We start from the raw sequence: 19,386 nt of genomic DNA on the forward strand, positions 1-19,386 counted from the left end.
TAGAAGTTGTCTTAGGAATCCAGACGTGTGTGTGGGATTCGATGAGGGGAAAGAAGCTGCGAGCAGAGAGAAAATTAAAGGCAGCCAACATGCTTTGAGCACCTAACTGCACTTCCTATCAAATGACTGGCTACAGGCTGCGGAGATGGTCCAGGTCAAAGGCAGGAATAGGAAACTATTCAAGGGGATGGCATGATTATCCGGAAGTCACGGCTGATCCGCTCACTAGAAACAGGGCAGGGACACGGGGACAAAGAAGAAGAAAGAATCAAAGATTAAGGACAAGAGTTGCTGAGATAGGAATGATTTTTTTCTCTCTCCATGAGCAGAGGGGATGATGGTCCAAATCACATTCCCTCCTCCCCTGGCCAGAATGGCTGACCACTTGGGACAGCCACTCAGAGCCCACCCCCGCACGCGCTCTTCCCTGCGAAGGTGGCCTTGGATTCCTGCAAGGCCGGGCTAAGCAGTGAAGCCCCAGCCGGCAGTCAGGAAGACCACAGAGCTGGCTGCAGAGCCGAAACCAGATGCTGCAGGAGGAGGAGAACCAAGTAAACTGCACAACGTGATACAAGGCCACACGGCCCCAGAAAAGACCGACCCGCCACGTTGGTCGTTCTGTGTTTCCCACCACTGGGTTCAGTGAGGATGCTCTGTATCCTTGAAAAAAAAATTCCCTTTCACTCAGAGCTCGGCAGTGCATTCAGCAGCAGTTCATTGTGATGGATTTTGCGCTGGGCGTTGTGCTACATAGCATTGCCTGGAGTGAGCCTCCCTGCTTGCTTTAAGGCTCCTGATTCAGATGCTAAAGTTAAGGAAATCAGGAGGAAAGGGATTTTTTTTTTTTTTTTGAAAGGAAAGGGGTTGTGAGGGAGGAATAGATAGATAACTAGTTTAGACGTGTTAAGTTAGTTTAGTTACCCGCCAACCAGCTAAACAGGTCCCAGCAGTATGGAACGAACACTTGTCAGAGAAGGACGGGACGGAAACACAGATTGGGGAGCTAGCAAGGGAGGATCACGGGAAGATACCGCAGTAGACAACGTCTCCCAGGATGTGAATATAGAGAAAGAATCTAGGACTAAAGCAGGACTGCCATTTAGGAAGTGGTAGGAAAATCATTTCCCAGCTCAGGGACCCTCCTCTCCAGGAAGGACTCCCACAGCAAGGCACGCTTCTCGGGCCGCTGCAGGGGGGCCCCTGCCGGGTGACCCCACACAGAGTCCTCCGTGTCTCTCCAGCTCCCACAGGGGTGTCCTTTGAGGGAAGGGGTGTACCTTGTTGCTTGTTGATTCTAACCACCCAGGACCGCGGACTCCCAGTTTGTCAAATGAAGGAAAGAGGTGTACTTAGAACAAGAACCAATGTGTGAGAAGAGCTGGGGAAATGCCACGTGGCAGAAAACAGCCAGAGGGAAGCCAGCAGCCACTGCCAAACACAAAGGAGGATGGAGTCCCAGAAAAAACACCACCTCGATTTAACGACAGAGGGGAGCATGAACATAGATGTGGAGCCCAAATGGCAAAAATGGTGAGGATAACGGTTATCCAGGAAGGTTTAGACAAAGGATTTGAAGATATTCTTCTCGATGTGACGGGAAAAGAGATGTAAGTTGTGAACACAACACAAAGTTGCTCTGATTTGCCCAACTTGCCTTCATAGCCACTGTCAGAAGAATTAGAAGACCCAGATTCTCGCTTTATGCTCATATACGAGGCCGTTTCGGGGTCAGCTTGATCATTCTGGAGCTGTGTGCTGGCTTCTGCACTCCAGCTTTGTGTGTGCTGTTGACTGAGCATGATACACTTTATTTCCTCCATTGCAGCGATCATCATGTCCGCTACATAAAAGTGCGCATTTTCCTGCAGAAAAATAATTATCAGTTAAGTTGCAAGCATCATCACCTGTTCTTCATTGAGGGCGTATTAACTTGAGAATCAAGAAGCTGTATTTAAGGAGAGTTAAGGTATAGGAATATAAATGTTTGTTTAAGGGGCGCCTGGGTGGCTCAGTCGGTGAGGTGTCCCATTTTGGCTCAGGTCATGATCTCACAGTCCTTCAGTTCGAGCCCTGCATGGGACTCTGTGCTGACAGCTCAGAGCCTGGAGCCTGCTTCTGATTCTGTGTCTCCCTCTCTCTCTGGCCCTCCCCTGTACACACTCTGTCTCTCTCTCTCTCTCTCAAAAATGAACACACATTAAAAAAAATTTTAATGTTCATGTAAGTGAGTTATCACATGGGGTATAGCCCATATCTTCCAGACACATCAAATGTAGCCCATTGCGACCCACAGACAACCCAGGTTGAATTCACTGCGATATAAAACCCTAGGAGGATGATGGCTCAATGGTAGGCATCACGCATCCATCATGGAAAACTTCCCAGCTGAGCCCAGCAGCCGCCTCAGAACCCTTCTTAGCTCCTGGCGGCCTCTGCTAATCAAAGGCTGAAATGAAACCTATTTGCCTTGCTTCATCAAGTGAAGCTTCCAGATTTAAATCAGAACAATACTATCTTAGGGATTTACACTCTGTGGTTTTTTTTTTTTTTTTTATAAAAGAAAAAATGTGTTCACCTTTTCTACATCGACGGGGAGCAAGAACGCTTCTGGGGAGAAGGAATTCAAAGAATTGGCTCTTCTGCCGACTGGAACAGCACCTGCAAGTTATTAAAAACAGAAAAAGACATTCAAAGAAAACAAAAACAATTCTAGGCAGTGGTCTTTAAAACCTGTTTTTATTTATTTTTTTTAATTTATTTTTAATTTTTAAAAAAAAATTTATTCTTAAGAGAGAGAGAGAGAGAGAGACAGAGTGTGAGCAGGAGAGGGGCAGAGTGAGAGAGAGGCACAGAATCGGAAGCAGGTTCCAGGCTCTGAACTGTCAGCACAGAGCCTGAGGCAGGGCTCGAACTCATAGGCCGTGAGATCATGATCTGAACTGAAGCTGGACGCTTAACCAACCGAGCCACCCAGGCGCCCCTAAAATCTGTTTTTAAAAAATTAACAGAGTTGTAGAATAAAATAGGTGCCTAAGACAATAGAGCCTTCTGGGAGTAGACTTTGCAGGTACTGCCTTTACGGGGGTCGTTTCCACAAGAGCCTCTTGGAGCAACTAGGCAGGGATCCTCAGACGAGGGATGGGAGAGCCACTGGAACGGAGGAGACCAGGGAGGTGGGGAGAGGGTGGAAAGACGAGGCGATCATGGAAAGTCTCTAAAAGAGGTAGAGAAGGGTGAGAAGGAACAGTCTAGAAGCAGGGCCCTAACACTTATGGGATCCCTTCTCCCATGCACTGCAAAGGACCCCAAACTTCTTGTTTACGGAGACAAAATCTATCTGAAAAAGGCCAGCACTGCTTCTCTAAAACGGTCTTTCCCCAAACCAATGACAAGAAGAAACCGCAGAGGGTATACCCCGCTGACTCATCCATTCTGCTCCCTGAAGCCACTCCATTACTGGCAGTGAACACCATCAAAACGAAATGACTCCTGTCACGTGATTCCTTCCTGCAGCATTTAAGGCAAACCCTTCTGTGAGAGCCCCAGGAACTCAGCTGTCCCAACCTGCTAACTCAGAACTAAATGCTACAGGGGTCTCGATGGCCAGACAGCTCTCAGGGGGACAGTTGGAGATGCGAGCGATTGCCTAATCCCTCGCCTCTTAATCAAGAGAGTGACTGCTCCATGAAGGACGCAGACTCTCTTAGCATCAGGATCCATCAGGTGGGAAAGCATTTTCTGTGGAGGACTGGGGAGTAAATACTGCAGGATCTGAGAGCTGCCTGGTGCAACTACGCTGTTCTGCTGCCCTCGCCCTCGGAGTGAGGAAGCAGCCATCAGCAACATCAACAGAGCTTTGTAAAATCAGGAGGCTGGCTGGATTTGGCCTGCAGGTCAGTGTTTGGACCCTGAGTATAGAAGCAAAAGGTCAGAGAAGAGTCAGACAGTGTGGAGTCCAGTCCCAGCTCTCTCTCTACCGCTGGTTGTGCCTCTGCCCTGAAATGTCCTCCTGCCTTAAACTGGATAATTATCTCTTAGGAGATTAGAGGAGATAAGGCATGTGAATGTGCTCTGTAAACGTGTAAATCTTATGCAAGGAAAAAAGGAACTGTGGGATTGTTTCTTCCGGCCTCAAGAAATGCTTCCCGGCTGGGGTGGGGGAGGGTCTTCCTCTAGCACGTTATCTAGAAAAGGAAAAGCATCCTGCTGTCCTTGTGATGCAGCAGTCATCGGGAAAAATCCTGTGTCTTAGTGGCAAATGCCTGCTCTCTGCAATACCGTCCCACAGCAAAGAAAGACCAGATGACTCAGGACTTCCGGTTTTTTGTAATCCCATGGGATGCATGCCCCTATCAAGTTGAAGATAGGTTTTAAAGGTTTAGAGAATTTCTGGGGGCTATTGTCTTTGGACAAAAGGGGCTGGGGTACCTGTGTCCTTTCTGGGAGAAAGACAAACTACAGGATAATTTTAAATTGCAAAACCACTTCTGGTAGAAGGCATCATTTTTGCCCAAATCTGGTCCTTCTTTCAAAATTACCTATCTTAAGACTGTCCAAAATCTGCTATTCTTAAGGGATGAGTAATATGTTAAAAGACCTTCGTCATCTTTGACTTTTCAAAAGTGTTTCCAATACAGCAAATAAACCCGTATTTTAGGAAAGGTGGAGGCCTGGTTCTTGCTGGTGAGAAGAAAATAAACGCCTATGTACATACATGCATACAGCCACACACACAGGTGGCCGGCAGTTCAAACTGTTAGGAAAGAAAAAACATCACTAGTTGAACTAGGGTTCTAACAAAAATATAAATTAACACAAATATAACATGATGACTATTTAAAAAAAATTAGAATGTCATTGGAGTGCCTGGGTGGCTCAGTCGGTTAAGCATCATCGGTCATGATCTTGAGGTCTGTGAGTTCAAGCCCTGCATCGGGCTCTATGCTGACAGTGTCTGGAGCCTGCTTTGGATTCTGTGTCTCCCTCTCTCTCTGCCTGTCCCCCACTCACACTCTGTCTCTCTTTGTTTCTCTCTCAAAAACTAAACAAACATTAAAAAAATACAATGCCACAAATTACAACAGCAATAAGGGAATGTACTGACTCTCGAGTGGCATCTGCATACAGTCTCTTATTTTAAGAATATGTGCATTACTTCATAGCAATGGGAGCCCTTGTTTTAATGGGGAAAAAAAGGTTTTGTATAGTCTCTGGGGAAATTGTGATGACTGTTTTTAGATCTGACTAGTTTCTAGTCACACCCTGTCCAGGTAAATGGCGGTGAGGTGAGTTCATCTAGAAAAGTTACTAGTGTAAAGCGGAGCCCACTCTGTCTGGAAGCACACTCTACCACCACACTGGATGAGAGCACTTCTAATTCTTCCCTTGCAGGCAACTTCCTGAGCTGGAACCTCTGGAAGGCACACACCACTCGAAGATGGCAGCTGGCACGGACTGCCCCCTAAGCTGAGCAAAGATGACATTTCCTTGCTATGGAAGGAAAACAGAAATACTTGACTTCACCCCTTGTGACCACCCAGGCACCCAGGTAGCTGGGCTGGAGAATATTACATGTGCTGATGCACTGGCCTCCGATCAGAGGGGAACCCGGGACTTTTTCCCTCATGAGGAAGACAGGCTTTCTACCAAGGCAAAGCCTGCATGTGAACAGACAGGAATTTTAAGGATGCAGGTCTGATTCAGGTTTCCCCTCTGACCTTGAAGGCCAGCTAACACCATTAACATTTCTGGGGGCGGGCCTAAAGATGGAGGTTAAGACTGGTCATGCCCTACAAGAGAGTCCCAGTCACGCCCTACGTGAGGGTCCTGGGTCCACTCTGTAATTGGTTAAAGTTACTGTCAATGATGTGATGCTATAATGATTGGACCCCTGCACCTGTGTCACAATTTCCTGTAACTCCCCCTTCCCAAACTCATAAAAGGCCCTGCCCCGCCATGTTCGGGGCTCGCTCCCCGTGGATCCAGTGTGTTGTTGAAGTCTGTGAGCCCGGGTTTAGGCTGGCCGGGCCTAAATTCGTAATAAAGCCCTTTGCTTTTGCATGCGTGCTTCGGCCTCCCTGGCAGTCTCTGGTTTTGGGGGGGCGATATTAAAATCTGGGTACAAAAGAATGAGGCAAGTCCCGCTGAAGTTACCTTTATCAGTGGAAGCTGTCAGGTGGGAAGGCTTCAAAAAAGGACTGTCAGCTTCTGGACATGAGGAGGCAGACGAAACCCTGGAGCTTGTGAACACAGACATCTGAAGAGAGTGTCCTGGGAGCCTTGCCTGCTCCTCGTTTGAGGAAGAAGAGAAGTCCCTGCTCTTGTCACCGGAGTATGCAGGACCCTTGGACAGCGACGTCTCCTCCATGGAGTCCCCAAGGGACGACAGTGAAGAACCCAGGGGAGACACAGCGTCCTTTCTAAAGCGGTTCCCACTGTCCCCCACGTTCGGCACCGGAGGGGACAAATCCTGTACCCGTTGCTGCGCACACTGGGGGGTGATCCAGGCAGCTCTGTGCCTCATGACCCTGACATCTGATTTGCAAGGAGGCTGCTCAGGGTCCAGGAGATTGGGTGAATTATCAGTGTCGCCAGGGTCGTTGCTGACCCCTTCCCAAGGGTGCACAGGAGAATCCTGCTGGCCCATAGACTGTGACACCATCTTTCCAGGCTCAGGGTGGTATGAACTCCCGTTGTACTACTGGATTAGGGCCTTGAACTCACTACGGGGTCAGCGGAGGTCCAGAGAGCTTTTCTGCAACGAGCAAAAATCATTCAAGGTAAATAAGAACTCAGTCATATTTGTAACTTCAAAATCTTGGGAGAAGAAACAAAAAATAAGTCTGTACTCCGCTCCGTACAATACAGTAAAATCCACTTGGATTGACAAGAAATATACAAAAAAATCAGCGATAAAACTGGCAACAAACACATGAGGCGTGACATCAGGATAGGAAAGGGTTTTCAAAGCATAAAGATAAGTGAAGACTGCTTTTATACACGGATACAGGCATATAAGCATACTGCAGATAAAACAGATGAAAGTGAAAGACAGTCATGCATTCTTCCAATAGGATTAAATGTCCAACCCTAAATGGGAATACCATTTGGAAGTAACGGCACATTTTCACAGTTCTTATTTTTATTTAGTCTCTTTGTATTTCTGCAAGGTAGACAAGTGGCATGTGAAACTGAGGACAACTAATAGCACTAAAAACTTTGCTTTATGTGACTTAGTTTATAATAAAAGAGAAGCACTCTGGTCCCCGTAATCACTGGCCCAGCATGTGACTTTCTACTGCTCCCAGTGTCCTTCACACTGGGAGGCTCAAAGCAACCTTGGCTGGCACAAGCAACGTCAGCAAGAGCAAGGCCTGGAGATGGAAGTGGCTGGAGCTTAGCTTAAAGGGAGAGTGGAAACAGGGCTACAAGGCTTTATTTATTTAGGTATTTTTTTTGAGAGACAGGGCGTAAGTGAGAGCAGGCCAAGAAAGAGGGAGAGAGAGAGAGAGAGAGAGAGAGAGAATCCCACTAGGGGAAGAGAGAGAGAGAAAGAGAAAGAGAAAGCAGGACTCACGTTCACCAGAGGCAGGACTTGAACTTATGAACCATGAGATTGTGACCTGAGTCAAAGTCAGACGCTTAACTGACTGAGCCACCCACGTGCCCCAGTTCCAGGGCTTTAAATACCATCATTATGTATCCAGATAGCTCCCACCAGGATGCCTATGCCTGACCTCCCGCCCCCCCTGGAAGTATAGGCCAGCATATTTTACTGCTATCTGATATTCACCCAGGGGGCACCGTAACCTGACACATCCAAAAAGACCCTAATTTCACCCAAATCTGCTCTTCCCTAGTTTTCCCATCTCAAAAACCATACCTTCCAGTTGCTAAAGCCCGAAATTGGGAAGTCCTCTCTGATCCTATCTTTCCTTAGCTCTCCATCTTTAATCCATTAGCAAGTTCACATCTATAGCTACCGTCCTAATCTAAGTCACCATCTTTTCCCACCTGGACCTCCTCCCATCTTTCCAGTGGGTCTCCCTGCTTCAACTCTGGCCAACTTATAATCAAGAGGTATGCAGAGAGATCTTTTATAAGTGTAAATCACGGGGCACCAGGGTGGCTCAGTCAGTTGCTTCGGCTCAGTGAGTGAGTTTGAGTCCCCACATGGGGCTCACTGCTGTCAGCCTGTCAGAGCAGAGGTCACTTCAGACCCTCTGTCTCCCTCTCTCTGCCCCTCCCCTGCTTGTGATCTCCCAAAAATAAAATAAATATTAAAAAAAAATAAGTGTAAATCAGATGTCATTCCCCTAATCACCATCCACCCCCCAACAGCTTCCCATCAAATCTGGAAGAAAATCCAAAATCCTTACCTTATCCTTAAGGCATGACATGATCTTGTCCTGCAGACCTCACTTATCTCTGTCCACCCTCAATAAGTCCCAGCCACGCACCAAACTCAGTCCTACAAGCTCTTGCCCACCCTAATGCTGCTGTCCTAGTTCCTCTGCCCCGAACGCTCTTTCCAAAAACTGACCATATACATCTGGCTCCTTCCTGTCTTGTTTGCATGCTCTGGTTTATCAATTACTTCCTCAAAGAAGTCTTTCTTAACTACCTCTCTTCAAGTAGTTCCCCAGTGACTCCCTATCACATCACCTTGCTTAATCTTCATCTGACTAGTCTCACTTCCTGATGTTTTTTCCTCCCCTCGCTGTCACTCCCCTTCACTCCTCATTCCCCGCGCCCCCCCCACCCGCCTATAAGCTCCCCAAAAACAGGGGTCTTGTCTGTTCTCTGCCAGGTTGTAGGGTTGCATATGGGACCTCAACAAACTTACGGACTGAAGGAGCAAATCCACTGGTGGAAATAACCTCGTGAGCTAGAGAGAAGACTTCTGTGGTTGACACAACGGTGCTGTGACTGGGACAGAATTATTCATACAAGGATAGAAGTGAGTCAATGTTTCCTAAAGGTATGACATTCTGCTCAGTGCTTACAAATACACCAAAAGAAGGTACATGTGAAAACTGTACTCAATTCCTTGGGTTTTCTTGATTTGGGGACCTTCCATTCTAGGTCAAGTCTTTTGAAGTGATGTATATATACATACATATATATGCAAACATATATATGCATGTGTGTCACATATGTATACGTGTTGTACAGTACTATGTGTATACCATATATACCCATACATATACATATACACACACACATTTATATACGTGATATACACATAATACTGCACAATACTGCATAAGCTCCAAATCACTGCTCACAAAATATTACGGGATATGGTGGCAAGTGTCAGAATTCATCTGAAGTGCTTCGTCTTCCTTCTCCAGACCTCAAATCTCACCTGGTGCCCCAATTTCTCTTTGTCACACATCTTTTCCTCTGCAATAATTCCGGGTGTCATAATTGTAAGTGGGAACCATGACTGTGTCTTTATAAAATGGCAAAAACACAGAAGCCTAGAGTGAGTGAAGCACTCTCATCGTGCACCAAATCTGCCAATCCTGCCTCAGCTCCAGAAATGACATTGGTAACCACTTTATCCCTTCCAGACCTTTCCCGATGAATTAACATACACGTGTCAGATCAAAAGATGCGTTTTGTTTTCTCTTTTGTACACGTGAACTCACAGTGGACAAAATCTAGATGAAACTTCTTTTTCCTTCAACAAGTTCTTGAGGGTGTATATCACTCTTAACTATCTTACCACTTTCTATAGTATAAAAGGATCATAATTTACTACTGACGGAAATTTATTTTTAGTTTTTCACAATTATAAAATATAAAGCAAGGAACAACTTTGTTCATGTTGCTTTTTGTTAAATTTCTTTCACTAAATTTTCCCAATTTTCACTGAGTCCATTGCTCATGATAACACCGGGATTTCCAAGAGAATGAAGCCACCTGAGTCATTCTGTGCTCAATTCTCTATGTGTCATAGATGTTCTTGTGTAGGGGAGAGGATGGCAGATGTGAAATCACACAAGAAAATGCATAGCCTCAAACCAACGACAAGTGGCTGGGATCCCTGTGGTTTTTACAAACAGATTAAAGACAACGGTTCAAAAAGAATGATGTTATTTATGAGCTGCCCAGATATGGAACTGACTTAATGGCACTGAGCAAAAACAGACTTCCTTTTAAAAAGTAATTTTCAGAAGTGGTGCTTGCTCCAGTTCCTTCTAGAAAGGTGTTCTTGTTTTGTACAAATAACCGGCAGGTGTTGGCTTTTCCAGGTGATAAAATGAGAACATTTTAGAGCTGGGATACGCCCTTAGAGATTCAAAGCCATGTCTTAGGACAGGCTGAGTAGTGGCAGGGAAAGGATGACAAGCCAGACTGGACAGTCACTAAGGAGCATGAGCCTCTCTGAGAGGGAGAGTGACACAGGGGAGAGCCACAGTGAGAAACAAAGTGCTGGTGCTGGTCCAGGAGTCCACATCTCCACTGCTTGATCTTTGGGGCAAGAGATAATTCATGAGACACCATCATATGGTGTTTTGGCTCATTGTCACCTTGCTTGTCATTTGGTGATCATTCAATTAAACAAATATTTATTGAGTAACTACTACATGACTGGCACTGTTTTTGTTTCAGAAGCACTAGAGTAAAATAAGTCCATGCTTCTTCCAGTAGCTTACATCCTGGTAGATGGTGACTGAACCTATCCATTCATACATTTCAGTGCCGATGGCCAGCAGGTAGTAGGGGGGTAAGCAACAGTTGGCATCTTCCCAAAATGCATCCCGCTGTCATAAATGGGGTCCTCTGAATCAGAGAGGCTTAGGTACAAAGATAAAACCAATTTCCAAACACATTTTAAAGGAAGATAAGTCAAACTGCAGAGCTTACCATCATTTCTACTGCAATTCTCCTATTGAGGGTGAGCACAGGCCAAATTACTACTAGTTCCCATAAATGCAGCAGCCAAGGTCCTAGACAAAAGAGAGACTCCTGGACTCCCTCTGCCAAGTCATTCTAGATGGGTCTATGCCCATCAAAGTCGGCGGTTCTATCATCAGTGACTGCAGAACGAGGGCATCTATGATACTGACTGCAAAGATGCAACTTTTGTAAAAGGGGTGGATGGCTCAGTTGGGCATGAGCCACCAAGACCTCTATGGTGACCTCATAAACGTCTTTTAGACCATAAGCCGCCAGAATCTTGATGCACATGAGCAGTTTAGCTCCCAATACCCCTAGCAATCCTAGAGTGCCTCAATGAAGAGACACGAGCATGTCAGATTTCAGATTGAAGATTTGTCTCTGCCCCAGCACCAACTATCAACTGAATACATGATTAGGAGCACTGAAGACTCATCCTAAATGTTACCTTCTCAGTGAGGCCTCCATGGCCACCCTATGTCATGGCAACTGCCCCAGCCAGCAAGTCCTCTCCCCGCTTCCCACCTCTAGTTTTCTTCTTACTCCTTAGCACCAGTCCCCATTGGACTTAACCACAAACACTAACACCCACTAGAATGAAAATCTCGGAGGATAACTTTTTTTAAAAAAAATTGTACTTTGGACATTGCTTTGTTCCCAGAATCTAAAACAAGGGCACATAATAGGTACTCATTAAAATTTTCATTGAGTGTGAATACAAAGAATGAATGAACAAACAGACAGTACCTACAGATGGTTCTGTTGGTTATTTCTGTTGCCTAAGGAAGAATATCAAGAACAGATGTCAACCTTCAGAAGAAACTGGAGACCACAACCTAAAATTTCCGCTCAACTGTGTCCTGAGAATAAAGGAAGTTAGAGACTAGAAATCACAAACAAGGGTTGGGGTAAAAGGTAAAATTTGTTTAAGCCAATTTTAAGGTGCCTTGCTGAGCACGCGCAGTAAGACTGCACTGCAGTGAGCCGGCAGCAGGGCCGCTGTCTCTTCACACCGCTCCGCAGTCCTCTTCCCGTCTTTCTGTATCTACTCCCCTTCTCGCTTTGCCTTTAAACGAACTCTGACCCCCAAGGATGTCGAGAGGCTCAAACCATCACTTATCAAACAGAGACCATTCAGATGCCCAGTAAAGCAGCTGCACACCGTGGTCTGCAGAGTAAACCGCCGGCTTCACACAGCTGCATCTTCACCGCGCACAGGCTGACCTCCGGGTTCCAGCACCGTCAGAACCAGGAAGGAAACCGTGCTCTCTCGCAATGGCATACAGCAATGATGCCGGGATGGCATCACATGGACTCCTCCCTGCCCAACTTAACTTTGGCAATGACCCTTAACTTTGAAGGTCTGCTCTCAGAAGAACACGGAGGAAGGACAGAAAGCAATTATGACAGACGGGCGGGGCAAGGGTAGCCGGGGAAGACCCAACAAAGGCAAAGATCAAGGAAAGGCAACCATTTGCCTAAGAAAGCGGCAAGATTGCCCAAGATACACCAATGACTAACTTCCTGTGGTCACTGTGTATGTCACACATACCACTCGTGAAATATCTCAGGCATTATTATGGTAACTTGGGAACCGAAATAAAGAACATTAGGGGACTTGCCCGAAGCCTCACCATTAGTAATTACCAGTAGAACAAAAAATAAAAGTCTGACACCGGATCCAAAGCTCCTCCCACTAATATTTATGTATATCATTGGGGCTGAAGTTGGGATATTTTCAATTTCATTAGCAAAGTAAGTGTAAGAACTTTCCTATTAAATCTGTCACAAAACAAAGGATTAAGAACCACACCCCAATATTGGATTCCATGTCTTTAGAACAATTGGGCCCAGAATGTTACGATTATACCTATTTGTGTAGAAAACAAAGTTATTTACATACATCTCCAATATAGGACAATCTATTTATAAACCTTATATAGGCACAGCTATTCTAATATATTATGTAATTTAAAAATTCATGAAAATAGCATTTTGTTTCTTGCTTTCCAATAAATCATCTTGTAACCTAAAGTGTACCTACCACCTCTGAGATAATGTTTTACTTAAAACCTTTTATATAAAAAAACAATAACAAATAAAAACTTACTTATATGTAAACATTAGATAACTGAATAAGACTTATAAAAATATTATTAATTCAAAAATTTACCCAAAGGATAGGTACCTGCACTTGAACAATGGCAAGGTTCCCATGTTTGGGCAAACAGAAATGGGGAGCCATATTGGAAAACAGTGTGGCAGTTCCTCCAACGGTTAAACATACAGTTACCATTTGACCTAGCAATTCCACGCCTGAGTACATACCAAAGAGAATGAAAGCATATGTTCACACAAGAACTTGAACACAAATGTTAATGGCAGAATTATTCACAGTAGCCAAAAGGTGGAAATAACCCAAATGTCCATCAACTGATGAATGGGTAAACTAAGTGTGGAATAGCCATAAACTGTGGTTTTATTCAGCCACAATAAGGAGAGAAGTACTGGGGCACCTGGGTGGCTCAGTCGGTTTAGTACTCGACTTCGGCTCAAGTCATGATCTCACGGTTCATGGGGTCAAGTCCCAAGTCAGGCTCTGTGTTGGCAGCTCAGAGCCTAGAGCCTGCTTCAGATTCTGTGTCTCCCTCTCTCTCTCTGTCCTTCCTCCCCTCAAACCATCTCTCTTTGTCTCTCAAAAACTGAATAAATGTTAAAATAATTTTTTAAAAAGAAGTGAGGTACTAACACACACTGCAACATGGATGAGCCCTGAAAACAGTATACTAAGTGAAATCACCAGTCACAAGAGATATTTCATATTTATAGATGCATTTTTATGAAATGTCCAGAATAGGCAAATCCATACAGACAGAACATAGATGAGTCGTTCTGGGAGCGGGGGAATGAGAACATAAACGTGAGAGCTAAAGGGTACAGGGTATCTTTTTGAGGTTCTAAATGGTCTAAAATCAACCACGGCAGTGATGAGACATATCTGTGATTATATTAAAGCTACTGAATTATCACCACACTGTAAGTGGGTGCATTGTATGTTATGTGAATTCTATCTCAATCTCAATAATGCTGTTCAAAAAAAAAATGAAATGGAAGTACCCATCTCTCTTCAAAAAAGGCCTAGGAAGCCTGGAGAATGCTGGGGTGCATGGGCAGGGGGCTCGAAGGCGTGCAGGCTGTAAGTCAGGTTGCAAACTAAGGCACTGAAAAGTGAAAGGGGAAATAGAGAATAAATAAAAGGAATACTGAATGTATGTGCCTAAAGTAGGTACAGCGAAGAGAGAGGAAGTAGAAGTGAAAATGCCATAAGAGAACTATCTAGAAAAAGAAAAGAGAAAAAAGAACAAAACCAACAACTGGTAAGCACCACATCATCAGTGTGATGGCAAACAGTAACTGGGCACCGGCTACCAGACCCTACACTGAGAGGCCACACGTCCGCCCTTATCTTTAAGCCAGCACCGTGAGGGACCTTCTGCTGGTCCCAGTTCATAGATGGGAAACCAAGTCAACACAGGTAAGTATGGTGGTTATGTAGGGTTAAGTGTCTATAGTTTAGAAATATATACAGACGTATTTAGAAATAACTGATAGAATTTCTTGCATTTGCTTTAAACTGCTTTTTATTTTTTTTAACTTTTTAATGTTTATTTTTGAGAGAGAGAGAGAGAGCACAAGCAGGGTAGGAGCAGAGACAGAGAGGGAGACACAGAATCTGAAACAGGCTCTAAGCTCTGCTCTGTCAGCACAGAGCCTGATGTGGGGCTCGAACGGTGAGATCATGACCTGAGCCAAAGTCAGATGCTTAACCGACAGAGCCACCCAGGTGTCCCTGCTTTAAAATTGTTTTAAATATTTGTTTATTTTTGAGAGAGACATGGAATGGGAGCAGGAGATGGGCAGAAAGAGAGGGAGACAGAATCTGAAGTGGCTCTAGGCTCAGAGGTGTTAGCACAGAGCCCAACATGGGGCTCAAACTCACCAACAGTAAGATCATGACCTGAGCCGAGGATGGATGCTTAACCGACTGAGGTCTCCCACCCCTCGCGCCCCTCTCGCATTTGCTTTAGAATAATATAGTGGGAAGTGCCAGTGGGGGACATGGACAAAACCAACTGGCCATGCTGATAATTGCTGAAAATGAAAGAAGGATATATGTATTATTTCCCTCCGCTTTTAAGTTTGAAATTTTCCATAAGCAAACACCCTAGGTAAAAGTTAAAAAACAAAAACAAACAAACAAACCTTCAACATTTGCAGTATCTGTCTACATATCCCAGAGTTATCTCACTGACCTCTGTATCTAGTACTTCTACATCCCTACCCCTTTGTTCCCTTCTGCACCCTTCCCTTATACTCCTCTATAGTCTTCTGCACCCCCAACTTTAGTCAAATTCCCCTTTGGAATGAGACTTTCCTCATCACCCTTTTCAAAGCTGCATCCCTAAGGTGCACACTGTCCTCATTTACTGCCGTACTTTTTTTCTCCAGAGCACTCACCTACTCTCTTAGCCATTGGCATCAGTTCATAACTAACACGTACATGACATTTACTAGGTGCTTGGCACTGTTCTAGATTTTCTACACACACACACACACACACACACCTGATCCCTCTAACAACTATGAGGTAGATACAACACTATTTTCATTTTACAGATGAGAACCCGAAGCACAGCCAATAAATGGAGCATTTCACATTCAGGCAGTCTTGTGCCCAAGTTTACATTCTTACCCACAAAAGCACAGGGATGAAGGAAAGACCTTTAAACCTCAATGGATTGAAACATTTCTGCAGAATACCAAAACTTATCAAGCACCAAGTAGCTGTTGGCAATGTCAGTGACCTTGGCCCAAATCGCCACAGACACCAAGAGTTTGAACTAAGAGTGAGTCACTAGAACAAAATAATACAGAAAAATAACAGATTTTATATATGTCATAGGACAGTTCCAGCGAGTGATCTGACGGCTTAAAACACCCTTGAAATGTGCATAAATTAAAGCTCAAGTCTCCTGACCTACGGCATTTAAAATAGCCGTCCCAAATTCCAAAGAGAGAGAGAATAGGGAGGTACTTTACATATTTCCAGGACACTGACCCACTACAAACAGTTCAAATAAAAGAATGTAGAAGAACGTAAGGATTTTAAGAAACCCACACCGCCCTTCAGTCTTCATCAACTGAAATCAACTGGAGAAGAGCACCTGTTGGTGCTTTTCAATGTCACCTGCCCCAAAAACTTTGACCTCTAATTTACATTTACCTCTTTCAATAAAATGGAAAACTAAGGATCCAAGAACAGAACTAAAATATTTAAAAAAATTTTTTTTAGTGTTTATTTATTTTTGAGAGACAGAGAGAGCATGCGTGCACAAGCAGGGGAGGGGCAGAGAGAGAGGGAAGCTGTCCTCACAGAGCCCGACGAGGGGCTGGAACTCACTAGCTGTGAGATCATGACCCGAGCCGAAGTTGGACACTTAACCGACTGAGCCACCCAGGTGCCCCTGAACTAAAATATGTTTTTAAGTAATTTTCAGACATTGGTTGTTGGGCAGATCCCATTTAAGTGTGTAGATTACCTCAGCCTTTCGTCATTTTTCAGCCAATTGTTAATGATGACAAAAACTCTTGTCTAAGAAACTTCCTTTTACCTGCTGGCAGCATTTCCCTTTCACAGCTCACACTTCGCGTTCCAGTGAGAAATAAGGCATTCATTCAATATAGGATTATTATTACTATCTTGTGGATGAGAACACTGAGGCCCAGGAAAAGGAAGGGAAGTGAAGACCACACAGCAAGGCGGCAACAAGCTCAGCACTGGGACCCTGGAAACTTGCTCCAGAGCCCCCAGTCTCACCCTCCTGCTGCCTGTGTGTGTGGGATAAAACATGGTGCAAAAATTCAGAAAAAAAAGTCCCAATCAAATATAATGTTATGCCAATCTGTGAAATTCCTCACTTACTAGCTGTGTTACCTTGGGCAAGGCACTTAACCCTTCTGTGCTTCAGTTTCTTTACAGATTGCTTTGAGAACTTAATGAATTGTAAGTAACATGCATATCTCAGTCCGGCACACAATATTCCAAAGAGTTAGCTTTATCATCACCATCAGTGTTATTTTACAAAGACGTACAGTTCAGTATATGAAGCACAATTAAGGAGACCTAGTTTTATTTCTCAACTTTGTAAATGAGTCATCTTTCAAGTCCTTTTAATTAAATGAAAAACTAGGGTGCCTGGGTGGCTCAGTTGGTTAAGCCTCCGACTTCAGCTTAGGTCATGATGTTGGGGTCTATGAGTTCGATCCTCGTGTCAGGCTCTGTGCTGACAGTTCAGAGCCTGGAGCCTGCTTTGGATTCTGTGTCTCCCCATCTCTCTTCCCCCTTCCTGCTTTTGCTCTGTCTCTCTCTGCCTCCAAAAAAAAAGAAAAAAAAAATTTTTTTTAAATAAAAATGAAAAAACAATCAGAGGTCTTGGTGACACTGACTTGTGTACCTTACTTATCTCTTTAGAAAACATACAGGAGCACCTGGGTGACTCAGTCAGTTAAGAGGCTGACTTCAGCTCAGGTCATGATTTGACGGTTTGTGAGTTTGAGCCCCGGATCAGGTTCTATGCTGACAGCTCAGAGCCTGGAGCCTGTTTCTGATTCTGTGTCTCCCTGTCTCTCTGCCCCTCCCCCACTCACGCCGGGTTTCTCTCAAAAATAAATAAACATTAAAAAATTAAAAAAAAAGAAAACATACAATATGATACACAGGCACTACTAGTATCGCTCATGTTTATAATCTCTGGAAGCCTAGACAGTTTATTTAAAAAGAACTGCTTAAATTGTAACAGTAACACAATCAACCATGTGACTCTTTCCATATGAGAAATATGAACCTAAACTTAGTAACAAGGGAAACTATTCAAATTTGTCACAGCTATTATTTGTGTGCCCTCCCACAGGTGGGGAAAATGTGTTAGCAAGGAATGTACTCTTTCCGTACCTCTCTCTGCCTATCTTCCTCTAAAGACCGTTCTAATTAAAATGCGTATCCTTGCATGTTTACCCTTGGCTCCAGCAGAGTTCGCCCTGTGTCAGAAAACAAGAAAGCCAACGATGTTTTCAGAGTCAGGAAGAGCATCTCAAATCAAATCTAACCCCTGGAGGCCATGACCAGTTTTCATCAACTTTCCTAGCATCTCCCTAGGCCCCAAAGAAGAGGAGGAAGGCACAGTTCCTGTACCCGAATGTCACACTGATGCGCAGCGTGCCGGGAAGAGGGACCAGAACAACACACTGGGGAACAGCCACACGGGGACATTACCGGACAGGGATGCAGGAAAGTGCCAGCACTACCCTAAAGTTTGCACCTCACCTCTGCTCCAAACAAGGGTCTGCTGGCGGCCAGGAGGGAGGTGTGGGCAGCAATGTGGTGATATCTTGATTTATAGAAACCACACTTCTACTGTTCAAAACACTACTCTCCCGCCAGTTACCTTCCAAACCGTCCAGTGAGGTAGGGCAGGGACCCTTTTACTTCTCCCACAAGCAAGGTTCTTCACTTTGCCCAAACCCCACTGCTATTCAGCCTTTTAGGACAGAGTCCATGGGACCCAAGTTTGTGGACCCTCAGTCCTCTGAGCTTTCCCAACCCACCTCCAGTTCAAAGATCCTTCCAAGTTCCACCGCAGTAACAAGGTAAGCACGGTTCGTGAATAGACCCCTTCCTTGTCGTCTCGATTCCCATTCGGGCTACATAACGCCTCTTCTGGAGGTTCTCCGCATTCTCCATGCAGACACCATCAGTGTGGCAGGAGCGGGTGGTGAGCCTCAGCGCGCAGCCAAAGGCAGGCTGGAGCGGGTGGGGGGGAAGCGCACCAACTCCGCTTTCCCCGCCGCCGCAGGGCCGGCAGGGGGGCTTCTCAGTGGGCGCTCGGACCACACAACCTGCCGCGCTCTCATGCTCCAACCCAGCTCGGTTAAGTAGCAGAAAGTTTATGGGTTTTTGCCACCAGACATCCAAACATAGGTGTGGGTGTGTTGGGAGGGGGTCCTCCGCGGGCCGTCGCCATCTGTGTGCGCGCTTTTGGGGAACCGAAAAAGCCAGCGCGTGCAGGAGCACGGTGCCTGGGACCAAGCAGGGCGCGGGCTTTGGGCTCACTGACCGTCGCCCAGCGCCAAAGAGCCTCGAGGTCCCGCTCCTGAGCCTTCCGGATCCAAGCGAGCACCGGGTTGCTCCCTTTTGCAGGTCGATTCCGTACCCCCCTCCCCCGCCAGCGGAGCCCCTTCCTCCATTCGCCCAGGGGCCTCAGCACTGCCCAGCCCCTGCCCCGGCGTGCGCCCAGGCTCGCGCAAGCAGCCCCGGCCCCCCTCGCCCCACCTCACCCCTGCAGCAGCCTCGCCCTGCCGCCGTGCTCCCCCTCCGGCGCCCCTCGCGTCCCCGGCCCGCTCACCCCCGCTCACCAGGTG

At 45.6% G+C, this 19,386-nt stretch overlaps 1 protein-coding gene across 8 annotated transcripts in view; it reads right to left on the bottom strand.

Moving 5' to 3' along the window:
- The window catches only part of RUBCNL (rubicon like autophagy enhancer), a 44,390-nt gene that overhangs the window by 22,726 nt on the left and 2,278 nt on the right, over positions 1 to 19,386 (bottom strand). For 2 of the 8 annotated variants that reach the window (XM_029936735.1, XM_029936728.1), the window contains exons 1-4: positions 8,379 to 8,724; positions 6,154 to 6,754; positions 2,576 to 2,658; positions 1,655 to 1,862 (exon numbers count right to left, since the gene is read on the bottom strand). In XM_029936735.1, coding sequence (XP_029792595.1) covers positions 1,655 to 1,862; positions 2,576 to 2,658; positions 6,154 to 6,661 — 799 coding nt within the window. In that variant the 5' untranslated portion in view covers positions 6,662 to 6,754; positions 8,379 to 8,724. Of the gene's footprint in view, positions 1 to 1,654; positions 1,863 to 2,575; positions 2,659 to 6,153; positions 6,755 to 8,378; positions 8,728 to 8,845; positions 11,642 to 12,039; positions 12,271 to 18,573; positions 19,076 to 19,386 lie in introns of those variants that run through there. The other 6 variants (XM_029936733.1, XM_029936731.1, XM_029936730.1 and 3 more) reach the window with 6 other exon arrangements.

Source organism: Suricata suricatta, chromosome 4 (assembly GCF_006229205.1).
Source record: "Suricata suricatta isolate VVHF042 chromosome 4, meerkat_22Aug2017_6uvM2_HiC, whole genome shotgun sequence".
Classification (NCBI taxonomy): Eukaryota; Metazoa; Chordata; class Mammalia; order Carnivora; family Herpestidae; genus Suricata; species Suricata suricatta.